This window comes from Vitis riparia, chromosome 3, assembly GCF_004353265.1.
Source record: "Vitis riparia cultivar Riparia Gloire de Montpellier isolate 1030 chromosome 3, EGFV_Vit.rip_1.0, whole genome shotgun sequence".
NCBI classification, from domain to species: Eukaryota; Viridiplantae; Streptophyta; class Magnoliopsida; order Vitales; family Vitaceae; genus Vitis; species Vitis riparia.
In genome coordinates this window covers 7,948,753-7,970,612 of record NC_048433.1, presented here as the reverse complement: position 1 = coordinate 7,970,612, position 21,860 = coordinate 7,948,753, and the positions used below count along the sequence as shown (strand labels likewise).

General features: G+C 33.0%; 3 protein-coding genes across 7 annotated transcripts; all 3 read left to right on the top strand.

Annotated features, from left to right (window-relative positions):
* The first annotated feature begins 992 nt into the window (after window positions 1-992).
* Window positions 993-5,418, top strand: LOC117911860 (pyruvate kinase isozyme A, chloroplastic-like). The gene is made up of 7 exons (XM_034826284.1): window positions 993-1,728; window positions 1,902-1,989; window positions 2,087-2,277; window positions 2,990-3,108; window positions 4,133-4,376; window positions 4,479-4,713; window positions 4,825-5,418. The coding sequence occupies exons 1-7, from the start codon at window positions 1,213-1,215 to the stop codon at window positions 5,151-5,153; spliced, it is 1,722 nt and encodes a 573-aa protein (XP_034682175.1). The 5' UTR covers window positions 993-1,212; the 3' UTR covers window positions 5,154-5,418.
* Window positions 5,419-6,655: 1,237 nt separating this feature from the next.
* Window positions 6,656-10,746, top strand: LOC117909792. 2 transcript variants are annotated; one of them, XM_034823849.1, is made up of 4 exons: window positions 6,656-6,973; window positions 8,188-8,414; window positions 9,834-9,941; window positions 10,446-10,746. In XM_034823849.1, the coding sequence occupies exons 1-4, from the start codon at window positions 6,799-6,801 to the stop codon at window positions 10,566-10,568; spliced, it is 633 nt and encodes a 210-aa protein (XP_034679740.1). In that variant the 5' UTR covers window positions 6,656-6,798; the 3' UTR covers window positions 10,569-10,746. The 2 variants fall into 2 exon arrangements, with proteins under 2 accessions (XP_034679740.1, XP_034679732.1); XM_034823841.1 differs by having other exon boundaries at window positions 6,659-6,991.
* A 2,143-nt stretch (window positions 10,747-12,889) lies between these two features.
* On the top strand, window positions 12,890-21,207 carry LOC117908778 (dnaJ homolog subfamily C member 17). 4 transcript variants are annotated; one of them, XR_004650254.1, is made up of 6 exons: window positions 12,890-13,039; window positions 13,307-13,378; window positions 15,587-16,258; window positions 16,361-16,537; window positions 20,537-20,630; window positions 20,930-21,207. XR_004650254.1 is itself a non-coding variant. In XM_034822522.1 (5 exons), exons 2-4 carry the CDS (start codon window positions 15,596-15,598, stop codon window positions 20,555-20,557), a joined length of 861 nt encoding a protein of 286 aa, XP_034678413.1. In that variant the 5' UTR covers window positions 12,890-13,039; window positions 15,587-15,595; the 3' UTR covers window positions 20,558-20,597; window positions 20,930-21,207. The 4 variants fall into 4 exon arrangements, 1 of the variants encoding a protein (XP_034678413.1); XR_004650253.1 differs by having other exon boundaries at window positions 13,247-13,378; XM_034822522.1 differs by lacking the exon at window positions 13,307-13,378 and having other exon boundaries at window positions 20,537-20,597.
* The last annotated feature ends 653 nt before the right edge of the window (window positions 21,208-21,860 follow it).

Here is a 21,860-nt window from a genome sequence, read left to right as displayed (position 1 = left end):
TTATAATTTATGAAGATAAATATATTAATTTGATGATTTAAAACAAATTTTAAGTTAATTTTATCAAACAACTTTAATACTTAAAAGAAATAATCAAATAATAAGTTTTACCAAATACTTCCTTAACTTAATAATTTTAAATGATTTAATAACTTAATTTAAGTTATTAAATAAATTAAGTATATTTGATAAAATAATTTAATGGTATGACTTAAAATAATAAACAACTTTAAATAATAAGTAAAATTAATTAACTTATTTTTAAATTCATATTTTCATTTACCTTTTTACTCTTATTTGTACTAATTACCTTCATGATCTCCTTTGATATTTCCACGACCTTCACTGTTACTCAACCTTATTTGTCCTAATTATAATTTATGAAGATAAATATGTTTATTTGGTCATTTATAATAAGTTTTAAATTGATTTTATTAAATAATCTTAATACTTAAAATAAGAATTATATGATAAGTTTTAAGTTAATAATTTAAATATAATTTAACTTAAAATCAACTTGATTTAAGTAACACTTGGTGTTTTGATAGGGTTAGAAAGTGAGACATTTTTTTGATATATTTTTTTTATACGGAACTAATTTTTAATAATATTTAAAATAAAAAATCCAAGCTAAATTGGCGAAGAGATGTATGCTTTAAGATGGGTAGGGTTTCTTTTCTTTTCTTTTATTTATTTATTATGTTTTTTTTTTTTTGGCTAAAACATTTTGAAAAATTATGTCAAGGACTCAAGCGTGCTCTACCTTCAAACCAAAAATTGCCTCGCACCTATCACACCAAACACGCCACAGCGCCGTACAGTCCCCACAAGTCAGGAATTTGGGGATAAGAGGCAGTGGGTCCTCTGACTCCCGGGTCACGTTAGCAAACCCTACGCCAGGAAAATTTAGTTGACCGTTAAATTTCGGCAGCTGTATGCCCGCCCTTTTTCATGTGTACTTTCACATTTTAAATTATTTATTGGCCACACCAGAGTGGTTGAACCCCAAGCCACTTCCATGGACTATTCACTCCCCTCAAAACCCTAACCCTTCTCGAAAACTCCGATGCCGTTGACAAAATCCAAAAATCTACGGAGAATTCCATCACAATTAACAAAAATCCACCCATCCAGCATTTTTCACCGTTTTATCACCACCATTTCCTGATTCAACTCCAAAGGTCTAATCTCAAGTTCCACATCCAAAAATCCATGGCGGTCGTATCCAATTCAAGGGTGTTTATGCAAGGGATCATTGGGAAGAGCCCAGGTACTGGTTTGGGAAATCTGGTTTCTGGTGTTTGTTTTCGTACTAGTGGTGTTCGTTCTGGCATAAAGCTTGGAGTTCGGGCAACGATGCAAGTGGGTTTGGAGGAGGTGAAGAGTTCTCAGTTGCCTAATAGCGTTGATGGGAATTTGGGGTTTGATGTGGTTTCGGAGGGGGAGTTGAGGGAGAAGGGGTTTTTAGGGATGAGGAAGACCAAGCTGGTGTGCACAATCGGGCCTGCGTGTTGCTTGTTGGAGGATTTGGAGAACTTGGCGTCGAGCGGGATGAATGTTGCGAGGCTTAATATGTGCCATAACACCTGGGAGTGGCATCGGGATGTGATTAGGAAGATCAAGAGGTTGAACGAGGAAAAGGGGTATTGTGTTTCAGTGATGATTGATACTGAGGGCGGTCAGATCCATGTGGTTGATCATGGGGCTCCTTTCTCTGTCAAAGCCGAGGTAAAAAGACTAATATCCACCTATTAGTTTGGTTTTTATAGTCTGGAAATTTTTGAAGTAGCTAGTGATTTAATGGCAAAATTGGGTATGGAATCCATCTTTGTTTGTTGGCGATGATTACTTGTTAAAATTTTTGCAATCTTGATGGTACATGATTCCTCTTGGGACAACAGAATGAGTCGATCTGGTTGTTCACCACTCAAAAATTTGAGGGTTCTCGTCCATTCACTGTTCAAGCAAACTATGAAGGATTTTCCGAAGGTACGAGGACTAGGGCTAATTGACTGGTTGAGAGAAGAATTGCTTTCTTGTTAATGCAAAGGCAAAAATTTTATCTGACTCTATAAACGACCTGCAGGTATTACAGTGGGTGATGAAGTTGTTATTGACGGTGGAATGGCAAGCTTTGAAGTAATCGAAAAGATCGGAAATGATTTGCGTTGTAAGTGCACAGATCCTGGTCTTCTCCTACCTCGTGCCAAGTTGAGCTTTTGGAGAGATGGAAAGCTGGTGGAGAAAAATTATGAGCTTCCCACCATATCAACCAAGGTAGTTTTCAAATGTTGTTTGTTACATTTTGATTTAGATTTGTGGCTTGTATTGCTATACACTAGTGTCTTTAAAATCTTTTGTGATGGATTCATAAAGTGCATGCCTTGGATTAAATCCTTTGAGCTTAAGGGGAAAATACTTGAGAAGATTTGTATGTACAAAGATTAATGCTTGCATAGTTCTTTGGAGAAGTCAAAGTTTCAAAAGGGAAAGCCAATGTTGGCTTCATATATATATTTTGTTCTTTTGTTTTTGTTGGTTTTGTATCAGAAAAATCTGATGTTGTACATATCTTTTCTCAGTTTATTTTTATAACTTTTAGGTTTTCTTGAAAATTTGTCATAATGCACTCTTTTAGAAATAATAAGAATCCATTTTATGATAAACATATTGAAATTGATTCTTCTCCAAAGGGATTATTTTAAGGCTTTTTCTCGAAATTTTTTGTATAGATTTAGAAAAAGGTGTAAGTAGACGGTGGGAAGCTTCTGGAGACAATAGAAGTAGTATGTTAGTGCTACTGACAAGCTTTTAAGCAACGTTGTGTGCTCTTGAGTAAATAAAGGATTCATTGTTAAGTATTTCTGTTTCTTATAATAAGACAATTTCTATAATTTTGTAGATAGATGTGAAAGATGGTGACATAATGGAGTGTCACCAACTATACCTTCTTGTGATCATATTTATATTGGGATTGCATGATCTACAGGACTGGGCTGATATCGAGTTTGGAATTTCTGAAGGTGTTGATTTCATTGCAATGTCATTTGTAAAGGATGCCAATGCCATCAAGCAACTCAAGAGCTACCTCTCCAACAAATCATCCAAGTAAGAAACCACATTTTCTGTGTATACTACAGTTTTCTTCTTCTCAACAATATAACTCAATCGATTAGTAGTGTTTCAGTTGGATATCTCAACAGTTTGTACTCCTTTAGAGGTGATCGATCTATAGCTCTTCCAATGCAATCAATGAGGTCAACAGTGCACTTGTGATGATTTATACCACAGCCAGATCTTAGGGCTGGACATCTCTGTCTCTATGTATATATATATACATATAGATGTCCCACTCGTGAGTAAATTAGGAGTTCCCATTGGAACAGCATATTTTGTTAGATTAGTCTTGAAATGGGTCAATGCAGAGTCTGCACTTATTAGTGAATAAAATATGAGTATTTTAGTGGTTTATTTGAAAGTTTTGTACAAGCAATCTTACTAAAGTCGGGAGATTGGGACTAGTTTTTCTATTTGTTGATCGTTCCCCTCGTTCCTGCTTTGCTTGTTAGGTTTCCCCTCATCTAGGAAGGCTTCAATTAGTGTTTTATGAAACTAGACTTGGGAAAGTATATTGGAAATCTCCTGTCACTTCTGTTCTGACACCAGAAGAGTACAGATACACTTCTGATAAGAATTCTATGCTTGTTGAGTCTGATGGAAAGCTAGTGCTTGTTCATTTTTCAGAAACCACCTCTGAGGAAATAGCAATATGCATACCAGCTCTGTTTGTCTTTCCTGTGGGAACTCTTTGGTGACCATGACGGCATCAGTCTTATCTAAAAGCGTGACAGATTTTTCGTGATCTTATTTTCAATTGAACAAACAGCTAAATCCAAAAGCTTCTCAGTCTGTAAACACAACAACACTAGCAGAGAAACATCTGTCTTGTCATGGATTCTCATTGTACCATTTCTTTTAACTCTACGTCAGGCTATCCAATTTCAAATAGTTACTACGTCTTTCTTGTAGCTGTTAATATTTAGCACATCAAGAAGATCAAGATCTGTGAAACCGTCCAAGTTATCATCTGACTTTGAATCTGAAACTGGAGAAATGTTGTTTTTCTTCACAGATCTATAGGAGTTCTGGCAAAAATTGAGAGCTTGGAGTCACTTCAGCACTTGGAAGAGATCATAGAAGCTTCTGATGGTATCATGGTGGCACGTGGTGATCTTGGAGTTGAGATCCCACTTGAACAGATTCCAGTAGTCCAAGCGAAGATAACCCATGTTTGCAGACAACTAAACAGGCCTGTTATAGTTGCTTCTCAACTCCTTGAGTCAATGGTTGAATATCCAACACCAACCCGTGCAGAGGTACTACTATAGTCACTTTCTGCAAAGAAAGATAAATCGAGTAACTCTTCTCCCACTTGTTGACATCCATCTGAGGGCTTTATATTGCTTTCATGTAATAAGGTTGCAGATGTTTCTGAAGCTGTTCGACAGTATGCTGATGCCTTAATGCTGTCTGGTGAGTCAGCTATTGGCTCATACGGACAGAAGGCACTCTGTGTCTTGCGGATGGCCAGCAGCAGAATGGAACTATGGAGTCGTGAGGAGAACCGCCAGAGTGCACTGCATCAGCAACAGCTTGGAGTATCTTTGCCCGACCGGATAGCTGAGCAGATTTGCAATTGTGCTGTGGAAATGGGTACTAATTCACTTTACCTCAAAAACTTCATTATCTAAATGCTACTGCTCCAAAATCGGCTCAAAAAATAGCTTTGTTTTCACATCCTTCAACTCTGCACTTCCTCTGCAGCCGACAACCTTGGTGTGGATGCCATCTTTGTATACACAAAGCATGGTCAAATGGCATCACTCTTGTCACGCAACCGTCCAAACTCTCCCATATTTGCCTTCACTGACAACCACAGCACCCGAATGAGTATGAATCTGCAATGGGGAGTCACCCCTCTCCTTGTTGAATTATCAGAGGACATGGAAGCTAACATCACAAAAACCATTGATCTCATAAAAATGAAGGGGGTATTGGAAGAGGGCGACACGGTTTTGGTGGTCTCAGATATCACTCCATCTTGTGCAACCCCAAAGGCTTTCCAGTCAATCCAAGTGAAGACCATTGTCTAGGATGATACATCTCTTCCGCTCTGCTTTTCAACAATCCACATATCAAATGGCAAAGCCATAGAGGAAGATGAGTCACAGGAGGAGGATTGCAGTGTGGAAATACATATGCTGAGATCTATGGTAGGAAGACCTATTACTTGTACTGAAATTTTTTTCTTGAACTTAATGGTTTCTTGGGTTCAATTCTAGGAGGTTTGTGTCTTATGTTTCTCCACTGAAATCAGAGGTTTGGGCTTCTCACATTCATAAAATTTTCAATTTGCTCTGCTTCTTGCATATTATCAACAAAAGGTTCAAAACTTCATAACCATCTACATATAGTTTCTAGGAAAATTTGAGAGAAAGAATATTGATTAGAAAAAGAGAAGAAAAGAAAAAATAAAGAAAAATGGGTCAAACTTATCTCTTGTCTGATTGTTTATAGAAGTAAAAAGGTCAATAGAAAATTAAAATAAAATTGAATTTTCTTCTTGAAAATAATCTTTTTACATTTTCCATTCTCTTTTTTCCTAGCATTTTATTCCTCACCTTTCTTTTCTTAGCATCAAACATTTAAATAATAAAAATAAAAATCTGTTTTTATCATGAAAGAAAGAAAGAAATTAATTTGAGATGTTTTTTTCAAACTCGTTTAACTTTTTTTTTTTCTTTTATGTGTAAAGATTAAACAAGCTATTAATAGTACAAATTATTTTCATAATAAATCAAACATGTGAAAATTATTTTTCTTTATAATTTTCTTTTTCATGAGTACTTTTATAAAATCCAACATAATATTAATAATTTTACTAATATTAAATATCTATCATATTCCTAATTTAAATCGTTGAATTTATGTTATGAAATGACGATATCTTTTCTATACTTGTCAAAAAACACCTTCCAATGTCATGATAGGACCATAATAATTTTATCCTTTCTTTCATACTTTTTAAGAACCAAGCATATTAGCAAATCACAAATCTTATACCTCGTGTATCAACAAACCATACCTAACAAATAGATAAAGATTTAAGTAGTTCCAACTCCTCACTTTAAGTTATTAAAAAATAAGTCAATAATATTTATTAAATTAATTTTAGTAAAATTTAATTATATTTTCAAAATTATTGTTCAACCATCTTATCAAAGTGAGACATTTTCTACCTAAATTCTACCTAGGGATATCTGCAGTGCATTAATTTAATTATGGTGAATTCTTCCAAGCAACTATATTATATACATTTAAAGCATAGTTAATTCATCCAATATTAGCCAAATAATCATAAAATCTCTTATCGACTGTTAAAGAAAAAAAAATTCAATCCAATCCAAACAGACAGGCATTTAAAAGATTGAGAAACTGAATATAAATGTATTTTTAATTATTTTTATTTATATTTGAAATCAATTTTATTTATAAATAAATTGTGAACGAAGGTTTGGTGTGGCAAAATCCAGACCATAACCAAAAAACGAAAGCAACGTCACCCGAGTGCGCTTTTCTCTGAACTTGCAGCCACAAAAAGAAACTTCTAACCACGTATAGGCTCACTCCAACGCGCACATTAGTAATCCACAACCTTGCTACGCTAAAATACGCTCGGCTTTCTCGTCACACCTTCCTTGTTCCATGAAATTCCTCTCCACTTGATTGCCATCATCAATGGCTTCTCTTCAGATTCTCAAATCCTCCACTTTCCCTCCTCTCCCTATTTCCCAATCCAAAATTTCCAGGAAATCCACCTGTCTTTTCTCGGAATTCGATTCCAGGAAACGGATTCGGAATTCTGCGTTTTTCACCAGGAGAAGGCTTAGGGTTTGTTGCGGAGTTCAGGAAGGTGATAACCAGAGCAATGGTAAATCCTTTTTTATTTGTTTTAATACTCTGTTTGGTTGCCGAGAAAACTGACTACTAGAAAAGAAAGGAAAATTGGCTTTTGACACTTGTAATTGCGTTCTTTTGCTTTGTTTACGTTCGTTATGTGGTTGTTGCTCGCTTGACAAGATATGCAGAGTTGCAAACTGAAATTTTTTAGAAAAAAAATCCGTAGCCAAAATCATCAAAAAAAATAATGGAAAATCTGAAATTAATAAGGAGAAATGCAAAATCAGGAGAATGACAGTGTGGCAACCATTATTCAGTTCATATCTCAAATGTGTAGATTGCCAATGTGTTCATGTTTGTTAAGGGATTAGATATTAGTGATGTTGGGATAGATGTCTTGAATTTTGAGGCAATCAGGATAGGTATTGCCTCTCACATACAACAGGTATGCTCAGATAAAAAAATGGTTTTGATGTCATAATATGCATATTCTGAGACTGATGCAAAGCTGACATCTTTACTAAGTTTAAGTTAGCTTTATATTACTGGGACTTTGGAAAATAAAAAATAAAAAGAAGCTATGTTGGTTTTTTAGTAAGATAAGATTGATATCCTTATTTTTTTAGTTCTTAATCCTATGTCTAAATTGTTTAATCTATCTATACTATATGGAATGCTCTCTCCTTTGTATTTTGAGGGTCTATCAGAAAATAACTGTTATCAAACTCTTATTTACAGTAGTTTGCTCAATAAAAAATGTATCATTAGAACAATTTTTCTTTCAAGCTTGTCTATGGGTTTTTGAAATTTTTTGTATTCCTTTATCATTCTTGTTAAGTTTAGAAAAATATTGGAATATAATGCATGCACACACATCCATGAGTTGTATCCTCCAGTTTATTAAAAGGGATGATGATAGGATTCATTGCCTTTGTTGCGAAAAATTGTTTAGTCCTGGTTCAGGTAGTTTTGTGGAACTATAATAATTTAGTTCAGGAGCATTAGTGTGTCTTGGAACTGTACTGAGTGAACTCAGAAATATTAGCATCTTGTAATACTTCAGAGCCTGGTTATTTCGGCTTTTCTTGAAGTACTGGTTTTTAGGCTTGTTGCTATGCCTTTAAGCCTTCATCTGGAATTCCTTAAGCAGGTCTCTAGTTTTTTTTCTTTAACTAATTCAAGGATGTATCTGTTTTCCCTGTATCTGATATCATAGTTGTATTCCAGGTGAAGAACCTCCTGAGTCATTGTTTATGAAGGAATTAAAGAGAAGGGGCATGACTCCCACTTCACTGCTTGAGGACAGCAAGAGGGGTGCCTATGGACTAGAGGAGGAGATAAAATTGGAGGAAGATATAGGTTTCTCAAAGAGAAATGCATACTCCACAGATTTCGAGGCAAACCTATCTAATCAAAGGGAGCGCTCCATGGCGTTGAACAGTGAAGGCCTTGAGGTTTAGACATTTTCTTTCCTTATTTATTAAATTGTCAATATATCAAGGGATTTATTGAAAGAAATTTGTGTCATAAACTTGCATGATATAGAACAACAATCTTATCCAGATTTCTTCTGAATTGATGTTACTCTCTGAATTTGTGCTACAGTTTAGTTGAATTACTGCATCATTAGGGGGGGCTCGTTAGACATACAGAAACTCAAAAATTATTTTGTTTGTAACTTGTGGAGTTGGGCTAGATTGTACATGGGAGAGGAGTCTCTTCGCTTTTAATCTTTTTGGAGTGGCTAGCGGCTTATTAAGGGCCGTTTGGGGCTGCTTGTTTCTGTTGTTTTTTGGGGTGTGGCTGCATTTGTATACTTCCTGTATGCTTTATGGCGGTTTGCCCTTTATTACAATTTATGCTTACTTATCAAAAAAAAAAAAAATTAAATCATTTTGTAAAACTAAATTAGCTTCCATATTTGGTGATATTTACTTTTCATTTTATTAATTCAGTATCCAGTGCTCATACATCTTCCTTGATAATTGGTTACTCATATCAGAATGTAGAAGTATCCTTACCATCTACCTTCACTTGTGCTTCAATGCCTATAAGGTGTGTCCTTGTAAATGCATATGCCATTTGCAGTCGGACACTATTTAATCACCAAAAAAGATTGGTTTTGTTAGAGGGTTGTAACTTGAATCAACATGATATACATTATTGCCCCACCACAGTCCTCTTAACAGTTTTGATCCCTAGAAAGTCATGCAAGAATAAATTCTAGCACATTAAATGACTATGAATGTAGACTAAGACAACATGGAGGAGACATGGGAAATTGAGGAGCTCGTATAATGCAAAGAAAAATTCCATTCTTAAATTTCCTGGAATAATTAAATTGAATTTTGTGGACGAACAGAAGGACTCTAAAACTAGAATTGTTTTGTTCATAATCTTATATGGTCAAGATGGCATGCAAGCAATCCACTGTACAGGACAGGAGGTAACAAGCAAGAACTAGTTCAACACAGAGGTGGCAGGTGTTTAATCCATGGAAAGGTTATGGTGATGGTCATTTATTTATTTTATGACATGCTTTCACTTGCAACTAGTTTAACACAAGTGAACACATTTTCTAAGTAATTAATAGATTTCTTTTGGTTTATTGATCTTCCTGCACTTTAATACTCCTTAAGCGGAACCATGTATTTCATGGTATAAAAACTGAATTCTTGGAATTTTTTTATGAAATGGTAACGCATGACTTGCTTATTGCATTTGTTCTCTGTGAAATATCTTTTCTGATACTGGTATGATTTGGTTATCTCGTCTATTGAGACAAACTTGCTTCCTTTTTCCCCCCTTGTTTTTTTCCTGTAGTTGGGTGTTGTGAACTGATTGACATCTTTCTATGTTTCATTTTATTTCAGGGCCTGATTCCACGGGCTAAACTTTTGCTAACAATTGGAGGAACATTCTTCTTGGGATTTGGACCTTTGATCCTCATAACTGTTGCATTCTTCTGTGCTCTGTACTTTGTAAGCTCCCTTTTCTCGACTCTTGTGTGTTTCATATCTTAACCTTGTTATTGTAGTTGGACAATTCATGTCTTTTTCTGGATGCATACCATCGCTACAAGAACCTGTGCTTGCTGTGATTCTGCTTCCTTCTGATTGCTCAATGCTATTTGGCTTCAGTTTTCCTTGACTTCATTAACCAATGTCATTTGGCTTCAGTTTTGCTTGTCCCTAAATAGTTACATTAGACTTTGTTATGCAGCTATTTCATAGTTCATACATCCCATTAACCTTTTATTATTTGAAAGTTCATAGAGAGTTTCACTCAAAAACAAATAGCTGTTGAAGGAAAACTTGGGCCCTATGTTGATCCACTTTTCCCCATAGCCATGTGCAAATCTCACTGCTGTTTTTTCTATTTGTGTGTGAGCTTGGTATCTCATGGATATCGACTACAGATCAATTTTGCTTTTGGTGTTATGACAACTGAAACTTGATCCTTTTCCTTCTGGTCTCCTTTGGCAGTATTTCGGGCCGACTTTTGTCCATGATGGAAGCAAAACACCCATAATGCCACCCCAGTATATCGATCCATATGAACTTCTGGAAGATGAAAGGATTTCTCAGATAGCACCCCGTGTAAATTAAAACACCATCTGCTGAAAACTTCTGGTACAGGTTTCTCTTGCCTACTGCCCTCGGTTCATGTTTTATTCTTTACCTGTATAAATATCCCAAACTTTGGTTTGGCTTTAATTTAGTGTATTTTACATCCCCGGTTGGGGTTTTATGATCCAACTTTTCTTGATGATCCTTTTAATTTAAATATTAAAGAATGACTATTAGAATCCAATCTCTTTCTTGTCTTTTCTGTAAGCATTTTTGTTCTCACGAGAACTTAAATTGGATCCTTCAAGTGACTGGGATAAACCTAGGACAGATTGTACAAATAGGAAATCCAGGACGGATGGCAGGTAATGGATGCAATTCTAGTAAGGATATGTTTGGTTGGTGGGAAATTTGAGAAAAGATGTTATGGAAAGAAAATATTGAAAGGAAAAATAGAAAGAAAGAAGAAGAAAAGAAAAATAAAATATATATTTTAAAATTTATAAATTATTTTTATATGTTATTTTAAATTTATTTTATTTATTTTAACTCCTTTAAATAAAAATTAAATAACTTTAAAATGTATAATTTTATTTAATTTGCTTTCATATTTTGTACGATAACACGTAGAAAAAGAAAATCATTTTTTTCAAAACATTTTTTGGGACCAAAGGTGTATCCAAATTTAAGATTTGTACCAACTACATAGGTTTAACATCTTTCTTTTTTATTCTTTTTTTTTCATTAAACCCACAGAAATACAATAATTTCATAATAATACAATATTATTAAATTATTCCATTCATCAAAAATATTTAAAAAATAAAATAAAATACATTAATTAAAATCTGAAAGAAATGAAAAAAAAAATCAATAATATAAAGTGCATAATTCTTAATATATTTATTTGAACATAGTAGAATTTAAAATTCATTATTAATGGTTTTTCTATAATACTAATCATTTTTTAAGTAAATCTAAATTATAATTTGTAAAATTCTTTATTTTTTTTCTAAAATTAAACTTACAAAAATAAAATAAAGTAAATAATTCTTAAATTATTTACCAAAAAATAATAAAAATGTAAAATTTATCTAGTTATTTATATTTATCTTATATGTAAATCAAAACTTTAAATTGATTAAATTTTATTTCATTATATCAAAATGATATAATTTAAAATATATATATATTTCAATTCAATTTTTATCAAACATGGACCCATTCATGGCTTCCAACCCCGGGGAGCCGGACATCACTTGCGACAGTTAGCTTCAAGTCCTAAGATCATATGTCTCTACCACGCATTTAACATTCGCCCTTACCAATTGACGGGTTTAAGAAGATGAGAAATTTGTATTAATGAAAAAGAAGTTAATCACGAGGATCAAAATAAAAGGAAAAATAAAGGAATAATGAATTAAGTTTTTTGTGATATAAATATAAAGATTTTTTTTTTTAAAGTTAAAATTTAAAATAAAAGTAAAAAAAAAATTGTTTTCCATTAAACAATTTAGTATCTATTAGATACATTTCCTATTTTCTACTTTTTAAAATTAAAAAATAGTAATAAGCAATGTTTTCGTAATCGAACCGGTCATTGAACCGGAAAAGTGTGTTTTTCAAAATTTTTAAAAATGTTTTTCAAAATATTGTTAAACACCTATTTTTTTACCTTTAAAACGTTTTAAGTGTTTTTAAAGTTAGAAATATTTTTAAAAAGTACTATGAAACAGGCTGAAGTAAGGGTAAATCGAACTTGATTGAACTTGTTACACAATGATTCTAAGAAGCGTTTCTACCCTTTCTAACACTTGAAAAAAAAAAAAAAAAAACTAAGTGCTAGAAAGATTAGAATCACTTCTTAGAGTCATTCCCAAACCAGTCTTTAGCTTTAGGTTATGTTTGGTTCCTGAAAAATACTAAGGAAATAAAAAAAATATAAAAAAAAATGATTTTTTCATGTTAGGTTGTTCTATGAAAAATATAAAAGAAAATCAAATATAATTAAAACTAATTAAAAACTTATGTATTTTTAAATTATTTAATCTTTACATTAATGAGTTAAAATAAATAAAATGAGTTTGAAGTAACAAAAAAAATAATTTATCAACTTTTAATCTATTTTTTATTTTCCTTCACTTTTTCTTTCCTTTTATTTTTCCTTTGTATTTTTTTTCCCTTGCATTTTCCCTCAAATTTTATGGAACAAACGTAGCCTTAATCTACTTTTAGAAAATTTTGATCAAGTGATTTGTGACATGTATTAGAAATCAGCCATATTACAGCCAACTTGGAGCCTAATGTTCAAAAATGGGGCCGGCCCAGACTCAGCCCATTATTGCTTGACTGAAGTCGCTGTTTAGTGTTTAACCCTTACACAAAAGCATCCAATCTTCCCATCTCCAAACGCTGCGTTTCGGTGGATCTCTACCCCGATCACTGTTTGCAGACAAGAATTCAGTCATCCCTTCTCCAAACGCTGCGTCTCGTTGATCTCTGAGTTAAAGGTACTGTTCCAATCTCTATTCCCAATTCAATCTATCGATTTGTTCGTTAGATACAATTGTTTGGATGATGAGAAAATAAGAGAAAATTTCACCATCTAGACAATTGAACGCTACCTCTAAAACTCTAAAACTCGTATGACTGTTTGATTTAGTTTATCTGAGTTTTTTTTTTTTTTTAATTTCTTGTTTGTTCTGGATTTTTGGCAGCAAAGAAGTGAGAGAGATAACATGGTAATGGAAATGTGGTTTTCTTTTATTTTTACTCAGTTTCTTGGTAACCAAACAGAGGGTCGGATTTCACTTGAGTGGCCGGATTGCACTTGAGTGGTTTATGACTAGGTAATACTATTGCTGGAAGTTTTGAATTTTAGGGTTCCTATTTGAACAGCAGTGGAACTATTGCAAGTTTGGATTACATCGCAGACTGAAATTTTTGCTAGATTAACTGTCTTTGCCATTTGGCAATCTTTCTTGGATAAAATAGATTGAGTTGAGATGCAGAGAAAATATGAAAAAGGTAATTAAAATTTTGAATTGTAAAATTTTCACCAACGATGATTTGGGAATGCAGAAAAATGTGGCTTTACTTAAATTCACACTGCTGAGAGGCTTTTTCTTTTTTTTTTTTCTTTTTTTTGTTTTCTTTTTTCTTATCTTTTTTTTTTCTTTTTGGGAAGTTAAAGATGAGAAATAAGATATGAATGAAAGTTTTTTTTTATTGCTCTATTTTCTTGGAAAGCAAACAAAGGGTTAGTTATTCTCTTTGAAAGGTTTTAACTTGTCAATGCTATTGTTGAAAATTTTGAATTCTAGAATTTCATTCTGGAGTACAGCTCAAGCAATAGGTGGTGTTTGTTTTTTGGTTGAATAGAAAAAGCCAAAATATTTGACTTTTTCTATTCAGCCAAATAACAAACACCACCATAATTTTTATAAAATTAATTATATGGGAATATTATATATAAAAAACGATTTGGCTTGAATTAATGTTCACTAATTTTCAATGGAAACAATAATGGTACCTACAATGCTTCCAATGAATCCCAATGTAAATGGAAGCCTTTGGAAGAAAAGGAAGAGTTGCAAAAAAATAAAAATAAAAGTAAAAAACTCTTCATTTGTTTCACTTTGGAAGTCCTCAACATGAGTATTTTATCTTCAATCATTCTATGAGAGTAGAAACCAATATTCTGTGGATAAAAGTGAGTTGATTCTGGTTTGAAGATGTTTGAGTGAGTTGGCTTCAGTTTTGGGTTTGGGTTTTATTAGAAGATTAACAATGAATGCTTATAAAGGGCATGTGATGGACCTAAATTGATTTATATTTATTGCAGCATTGAATCTTCTTTTTTTTGTGTTGTGCATTTGCACTTTTTCCCCAATTGATTTGAATTACTATTGGTATTTTTCTTCTTTCAATTTTCTGTTCAGTATTTTAATAATTTTTAGTGTAGGGAATGTAATGTGTTAAATTTCTTTTTTGATATGTGAATTATACTTATAAAAAGAAGATAAGCAATGATTTAAATCGATTCTTTTAATTTATTAACTTTATTTTGAAAAATATTTTTGGACCTTTACTATTACTCAAATGTAGCTGGTGGTGATTGGTTATAAAAAAAATAATTTTTTTTAGTATTATCATATCTTTACCACTAATTGTCACATAAAAGCTGGAAAAAAAAATAATTTATTGGACTTTAATGTTATCTGAGAAAATATTTTACAAAATAAATAGCTCTTTGAATTATACTTATAAATGTGAATTATACTTATAAAAAGAAGATAAGCAATGATTTAAATCGATTCTTTTAATTTATTAACTTTATTTTGAAAAATATTTTTGGACCTTTACTATTACTCAAATGTAGCTGGTGGTGATTGGTTATAAAAAAATAATTTTTTTAGTATTATCATATCTTTACCACTAACTGTCACATAAAAGCTGGAAAAAAAAATTATTGAACTTTAATGTTATCTGAGAAAATATTTTACAAACTAAATAGCTCTATATGGGTCGAAATGTCTTCCACTCTTGGAGAAGACAGATAGGAAACAAAGGCTGAAAATCAAGGTTGCATTATTTTTAAAAATAAAACTCACTCCAAAACCCACACTTCAATCACTTATCTCTAGTTTTCACAAACTTCAAATATGAATTTGCATTTTCATTCCTTGTTTTTTTATCTTGGCTGTTTGGTAGTGAAACCAATCTTCATGTTTGAACTCCATATGTTGATGCCAGTGCAATTTTGTGTTTTTCTTTTCTTTTTCTTTTTCCTTTTCCTTTTTTTTAAAAAAAAAAATAAAATTGGTGAACTAACATGATTATGAATTATTTAATTTTTTGTGTGTTAAATGGTCTCTGATATGTGACAATTGTTTAATTTGGTTTCATTTAAGATTTTTCTCTTTTTTTGGGCTGAACTTTGACTTTCTTACATCTGATAATTGTTTAATGTGGTTTCATTTGGTATCCTAATATGGGTATTTATCTGTGTCTTTCAATATTATCTATAACATTTTTCTTGAACTTATTTTTTGTAGGAGAAGATAATGGATATGAATGTTGACCATTACAATGTTTTGGGATTACCATCGGGTGAGGAAGGAGCCAAATTATCAGAGAAAGAGATTTCAAAAGCCTACAGAGTGAAGGCTTTGGAGTTGCACCCAGATAAGAGGCCAGATGATCCCCAAGCCCATGCAAACTTCCAGAAGCTAAAAACCTCCTATGAGATTCTCAAGGATGAAAAAGCAAGGAAGTTGTTTGACGACCTTCTACGAGTGAAACGTGAGCAGTTCCACCGACAAGCACAGTATGATGTTAAAAGGAGGAGGATGGTTTCTGATCTAGAGGAAAGAGAGCGGGCGGCTAATGCTCCTGACCCAGCTTCTAAAGCCCGAGAAGAAGAGGAAAGAATTACTAAGAAGCTAAAAGAAGAAATTGCTAGAATACGTGCAATGCATGCAAATAAGGGAGCATCAGGCTCAAGGAAAGAGGCACCAGGAACAAGAAAGGAGAGTGCAGCTGATGGTGGAGGTGGTTTGAACAAGGAGAAAGTGCTAAAGGTCTCTTGGGAGAAGGGTGGGGAGGATTACACTGCAGAGGGATTGAGGGAGGTGTTTGCAAAGTTTGGTGAGGTTGAAGATGTTGTTCTCAAGAGTTCCAGGAAGAAAGGTTCAGCACTTGTTGTGATGGCCTCTAAAGAAGCAGCTGTGAGTATCCGCTAAGATTGTTAATTTTGTCTTACTGCATTTCATTATGACAGTTGGGGTTTTGCATTATTCCGCATGCTGAGTGGTTTGTTTGATTAACAGGTGGCTGCTACTGGAAATGTGTGTGGTCATATTTCAAATCCATTACTTGTGCTTCCACTTGAACCGGCTGTGGTTATGGAGTTTCCCCCAAGGTCCATGGAGCCTGAGCCCTCAAGTAATCTGGTTGGAGCTGGATATCAATCATTTGAAGAATCTGTTTTAAAGAAACTTCAAAAGGTTTGAATTTTTGCTTAGGGATGGTTCTATTTGTTTACTTGGTGTTTTGATTCTCCATCAATGGAATTGCATTTACTGTATCATCAACTTAGTTCATTTTCAGAATAAATTGTTGGAATTTGACTAGGGAAGATTCTTTTAGTTAAACGCCTATTGTTTTTATCTACCATATCAAGAATCTTTAATCTTAGACTCTGTACTTCTTTAATTAGACATACAGACTTAAAGATTTGTATTTGTGTACTGTATAGCATCAAGGACCATTTCCTGTAAAATTTCTTCCTAAAGTACAGTGAGGTTTTAATTTTCAACTCAGTGAGATCTCTACTTTCGTAGATGTCTCACAAGGCATTTCTAGATTATGGTTATGGATGTCCATTAATGCCAATGTTGTTTGCAGCAATTAGATATTCCCAACAATTTCTACACTAGCTGTTAGAGAGTTGAATTTCCATAAAATTCAGTGAATAAATTGTGCTGGGCCACAGACAGTTTAGCAAGGTCAAGTGGAATATATTTTAGAGTTGTTTTTTGTTAGCATAATAATGCCCCAAACTGCTGAAGTATATATATAGGCTTTTGGGAGGGATCAGAACAAGAGTACCTAAAATTAGCTGTTGTTTATGGACCGTTTGAGCTGTTTTAAAATATGAACTAATCTAATAAAACTAGTTATAAGATATACCCTTGTGTCTTTTTTCCTTTTTCTTTTTTTTGATAGATAAACACACAGAAATATATTAATAAGGGGGCAAGAAAGGCGACCCAGAGTATACAGGGAGTATACAAGCATCACCTACAAAAACCGGAAACAAAAAAGACAAACCCTTACCAGCCCTCAACAAGAACCCAACCAGTCCACAAAATTAAACAAAGAAAGGGGGCCTTCAACTATGGAAGAATTAGCCCAAGATAAGAGATTACAAATGAAGGAATTTTTCAATCTTTGAAGTGATAGGACCTCATTTTCAAAGACTATCCTATTTCTTTCCTTCCATACCATCCAAAATAAGCAAAGAGGAGCTGCCCGCCAAACCTTACTATGCTTCTTATCCTTTTTCATTCTACTAAAGGGAAGCAAAAAGGAATTATTTCCATTAGTGATCTCTCCATCCCTTCCCAATAAATTATCTTCTCTCCTCGTCTTCTTAAAATTTGTTTTAGCTCTGTAATTTTATATTTATTAATGTTTTTGTAGTTCTAAATTTGATTCATCATATTTTCACATTTTCATATTATGGCAATTTGTATAAGAAATTAGTATTATTTAAAAAAAAAAAAAAACCCAAACAGAGGAACAACTATAGTAGATTTGGTTTAAAGGGCATAAATTATTTTATCTTATTTGATATCAATAAAATTAAAATAGAAGGTGCAGGCTTCATGCAAGAGATAATACATTACGCTCTCTCTTTTTAACTCCTGAAGTTCTATTTTTGTTTTTGTGGTCTTGGATTTTTTTTCCTTAAGTTAAATAGAGTTGCTGCAAGTTTATCCAGTTAATTTAGTTGTCTTAAAACCTGTCTCCCGATTTTTTTTGGTTAATCTCTAGGATCTTAAAGATTTGCTTCCTGGTTCCTCTAAACTCTATCCTTCCCCTTAAGTTTGACATGAATGGTCTAGTTATTACTGTGTGTCTGCTGGGTCTTTTGTCCCTGGTTTTTGAATGCTTTTGGAAGTTCATGTTAGTGGGCTTATTGCATGAAGTAGAAGGTCCAATCATGTTAGTGGGTTTCCACATAGAAGATTTTATGTTTTCCCCTTTTTTTTTTTTTCTGGGAACAGCATGCCAACTTAATTCCACCTTGGTTGTGAGATTGAAGTAACTGTTGGATCTCAAATTGAATGGGTAAGACTGGAAAACATGTTAATGAAAAGAGTAGGCATCATTGTGCATCAAGTTAATTGTGCTGTGATATTCTTTTTGTCTGAGTGAGACTTCTTTTCTTTTTTTTTGGGATTTGGTGGGAGGAGGGGTGGTTGTTTATACACCTATCAAAAAAGGGGTGGTTTATATGAACTTTTTATTTCAGTTTTCATAGAATGAATCCATTATTGATAGTGCTATTTCCTGCTGTTCCTATGTTAGTTAGGTTTCTGTTTTCTTTGGGTTTGAATGTATAATTGAGTTTTGCCTCACAATGCACCAAATTTTCATATGGTTGTCGATCAGTTTCATGGCAGTAAATGTTCAACCCTGTATTCACCTTTGCCAATGATGTAATAAGAAAACAGCTCATTTAACATTTTCCTATAGATATTCAAGTTCCATCCTCTTACATTTCCAATAGATATGGTCTACTGTCTCGGAGAACAGTGAGGAGTAGGATCTGTTGAGCTGATATAAGTAGCAGCTAGGATGAGCTTGGTTAAGTTTCCACTCAAGAGTTGCTGTGTTTTTTAGGTTCAAGAACCTGTTTGGGACTGATTTTGAGAGGGCAAAAAGCATTTCTAAATGCTTGGAAGCGGTTCTTATAGAAATTAGGTACTCAAAAAACTTTTGAAAATAATTTTTAAAAATCTAGATAATCGCTTGAAGTGATTCATGTATAGTTAGAGTGTGTTTGGTAGTTGATTCTAGAAAGTGTTTCTAGCCTTTTTTATGTTTGAAAGATAAAAAATTTTAAGTGTTAAAAGGAGTATAAACACTTCTTAAAATCTGCCAAACACACTCTTACTTGATAGGTGATTTTTTCAAAAATCTTTTTTTTGTATATATAACACATGCGAAAAACACTAAAAAAAATCATATAAGAAATGATTGATTTCACTCACTTCACTTGAAGTTTGGGCTAAATATACCTAGCCACCATTAGTTTAAAATTTCAATAGATACTTCCTCTACCTTTCTCATTTATTATTTTCATTCACCTCCTCTTTAATTCAAAATAAGGAAAATATTTAATGAAATTTCAAACTCATGGTAGCTAAGTATATTTATTCCACATGAGTTTGAAGAAAAATAATTTATTGACTTTAAATTTATTTTTTATTTTCCTTTACTTATTTTTTCTCTCATATTTTCTGAGAACTAAACATAGCATAAGTCATTCTTCTTAAAAGCGTTTTTAATGGAAGTGCTACTAACAAAAGCGCTTTAACTCAAATCACTCCCAAACAGACTCAATGATTTTCCTTAAAAGAGCTTTTAAGGCAAGTGCAACTAACAAAAGCGCTTTAACTCAAATCACAGAGTCAATGATTTTCCTTAAAAGAGTTTTTAAGGCAAGTGCAACTAACAAAACCTGCTACAGACCAAAGGCACTTCAATTAGAATCTGACTCTTTAAGTCTCCAACAATTTTATATTGTTAGTTAGGTGTGCAAAATTTGTTTGTCCATTTTAATATCTTTCCTTAAATAAGCTTCCTATGAGTGGGGGAAGCTATGAATTATGAAATTTGACATTTTCAATTGGAAAGATATTGCTTTGTGGCACTGGATCTGCAGGGCAGTTTCTCTCTATGCCCTGCTGCTGCTGTTGTTCCTTTTGTCATGATTTTGGTGTAATATGTTTGTTTATGTTTATCAAATACTAGTTCTGATCTTCATAATTCCTGTATATTATCATATAAAGGAAAGAATGGTTCCTCTATTTTTATCGGCATTGATATGAAATTATTGAACCCAACTCCCCCAAACATCCTAAAAGCACTCGACATAGATGTCACAAAGACTAAAGTATATTACCCTAAAATCTCTTGCTAGAATCACTCTTTCCCTTCTCTGTAGCTATCCTCAACTTCTCAAGCACCATCTCAAACCTATGTGTTGAGTGGCACTCTGATTGCATGTAATGCCACTTTTAAGAATGCTAGCTTGCATGAAGATTTGGTGTCTGATGCTGTGTGTGCTTGTGCTGTTATATGGTCACTTCTGTGCCAGGATAAATCTTTTCTATTGAAGATCATATGTTACTCTGTCACTAACCTTTCTTATGCCTGGCTTCATTTATCGCTTACTTTGTTTCTGATTTCTTATCTGATGACTTACTGAACAGGCTGCAGAAAAGCAGAAGTGACATGCAAAATATAGCAAGAAGAGGTTTCCAAATTCATTAGGTAGCTCACAATCTCTACCAATTCTAACTACAGGTACTTCATAAGTAGCAGTTTCCTTTCAACTATGTTTGGTTCCCAGAAAATGTGAGGGAAAACGCAAGGAAAAAATGCATAAATTTCTTATTAATTTTAATTATATTTTATTTTCTTTGATATTTTGTACAATACAATCAAAGATGAGAAAATTGCTTTCCTTAACATGTTTATTTTCTTTTCTTAGAACTTTCCATGAACCAAACATAACCTTCATGTCCATTACCCCCTAACCTGGATTATATTTATAATACTATGCATTACTCTAATGTAACTGGATATGGATATTGGGAATGCAGGAGAGCAGCAGAGCCTGTAATTGCTGAAGAAGATGGCATTGAGGACAAACCGTCTTAATATTTTCAACCAAGAACCCGTTGTCATTGTCATCCGCTCTTTAAATTCTTCGTGTTGCAACTTTTCGACAGAAAGTCAGATCTGTACCCTATGAATTGATATTACTGATTGGGTCTCATGTAAAAGTGTATCGGTTTAGAGATGAGACATTTCAGGCGATTTAAATCTCAACAATTTGAAATTTTTCATATTTTAAGCATGCATTTTATTTTTTCTTCCCCCACATTTATTTGTCTCTTCTTCTTGGGAAGCCTTTTGTATACCTATGTTTGCTTACTGAGGGAAAATGTGGGGCGAAGAAACAGGAGGAAAAGTAAATGAACAAAAAAAAAAAAGTGAAAGAAAAATAAAAATAAATAAATTTAAAATTAATAAATTATTTTTATATATTATAATATAAAAATTAAATAATTTAAAAAAATATAAGTTTTTAAATAATTTTAGTTATATTTAATTTTTGAGATTTTTCATAGGATCGAATCAAAGAAAATCATTTCCTTTAAAACGTTTTTTAACCTTTCCTTAATATTTTCTATAACGAAATATAACCTTAAAAATTATGATCCCCATATCAGAGTTTAAGGAATCATGATCCATATCAGGTTGTAAGGTTATTATTTTGAAATTACAATTTTTTAGTTAGGATTTTGTTGAAATCATTTTTCTTAATTTCTTAAAGCATTTACAATTCTATTTTACATTCTGTTTTAACAAGCAGTGGAAACGAATACAGACTAAGAATGGATATTTTGTTGAATGCCCAGCCAGGCCAATGTGTGTCCATATATGACCAAACCATACCAAGTCAAAATCATCAGAACATTCTTTGACAAGATGAGCAGTGGATCTGATGTGTTTTCCATCCTTCACAGT

Bases quoted from the DNA above. Each gene is read 5' to 3' on its own strand.
- LOC117911860 (XM_034826284.1), top strand. From the start codon at position 1,213: ATGGCGGTCGTATCCAATTCAAGGGTGTTTATGCAAGGGATCATTGGG. The intron at 1,990-2,086 runs GTACGAGGACTA...AACGACCTGCAG, and splicing joins CTATGAAGGATTTTCCGAAG to GTATTACAGTGGGTGATGAA. The intron at 4,377-4,478 runs GTACTACTATAG...TCATGTAATAAG, and splicing joins CAACACCAACCCGTGCAGAG to GTTGCAGATGTTTCTGAAGC.
- LOC117908778 (XM_034822522.1), top strand. From the start codon at position 15,596: ATGGATATGAATGTTGACCATTACAATGTTTTGGGATTACCATCGGGT. The intron at 16,259-16,360 runs GTGAGTATCCGC...TTTGATTAACAG, and splicing joins TGGCCTCTAAAGAAGCAGCT to GTGGCTGCTACTGGAAATGT. The intron at 16,538-20,536 runs GTTTGAATTTTT...CTTACTGAACAG, and splicing joins TTTTAAAGAAACTTCAAAAG to GCTGCAGAAAAGCAGAAGTG.
- LOC117909792 (XM_034823841.1), top strand. From the start codon at position 6,799: ATGGCTTCTCTTCAGATTCTCAAATCCTCCACTTTCCCTCCTCTCCCT. The intron at 8,415-9,833 runs GTTTAGACATTT...ATTTTATTTCAG, and splicing joins TGAACAGTGAAGGCCTTGAG to GGCCTGATTCCACGGGCTAA. The intron at 9,942-10,445 runs GTAAGCTCCCTT...CTCCTTTGGCAG, and splicing joins TCTTCTGTGCTCTGTACTTT to TATTTCGGGCCGACTTTTGT.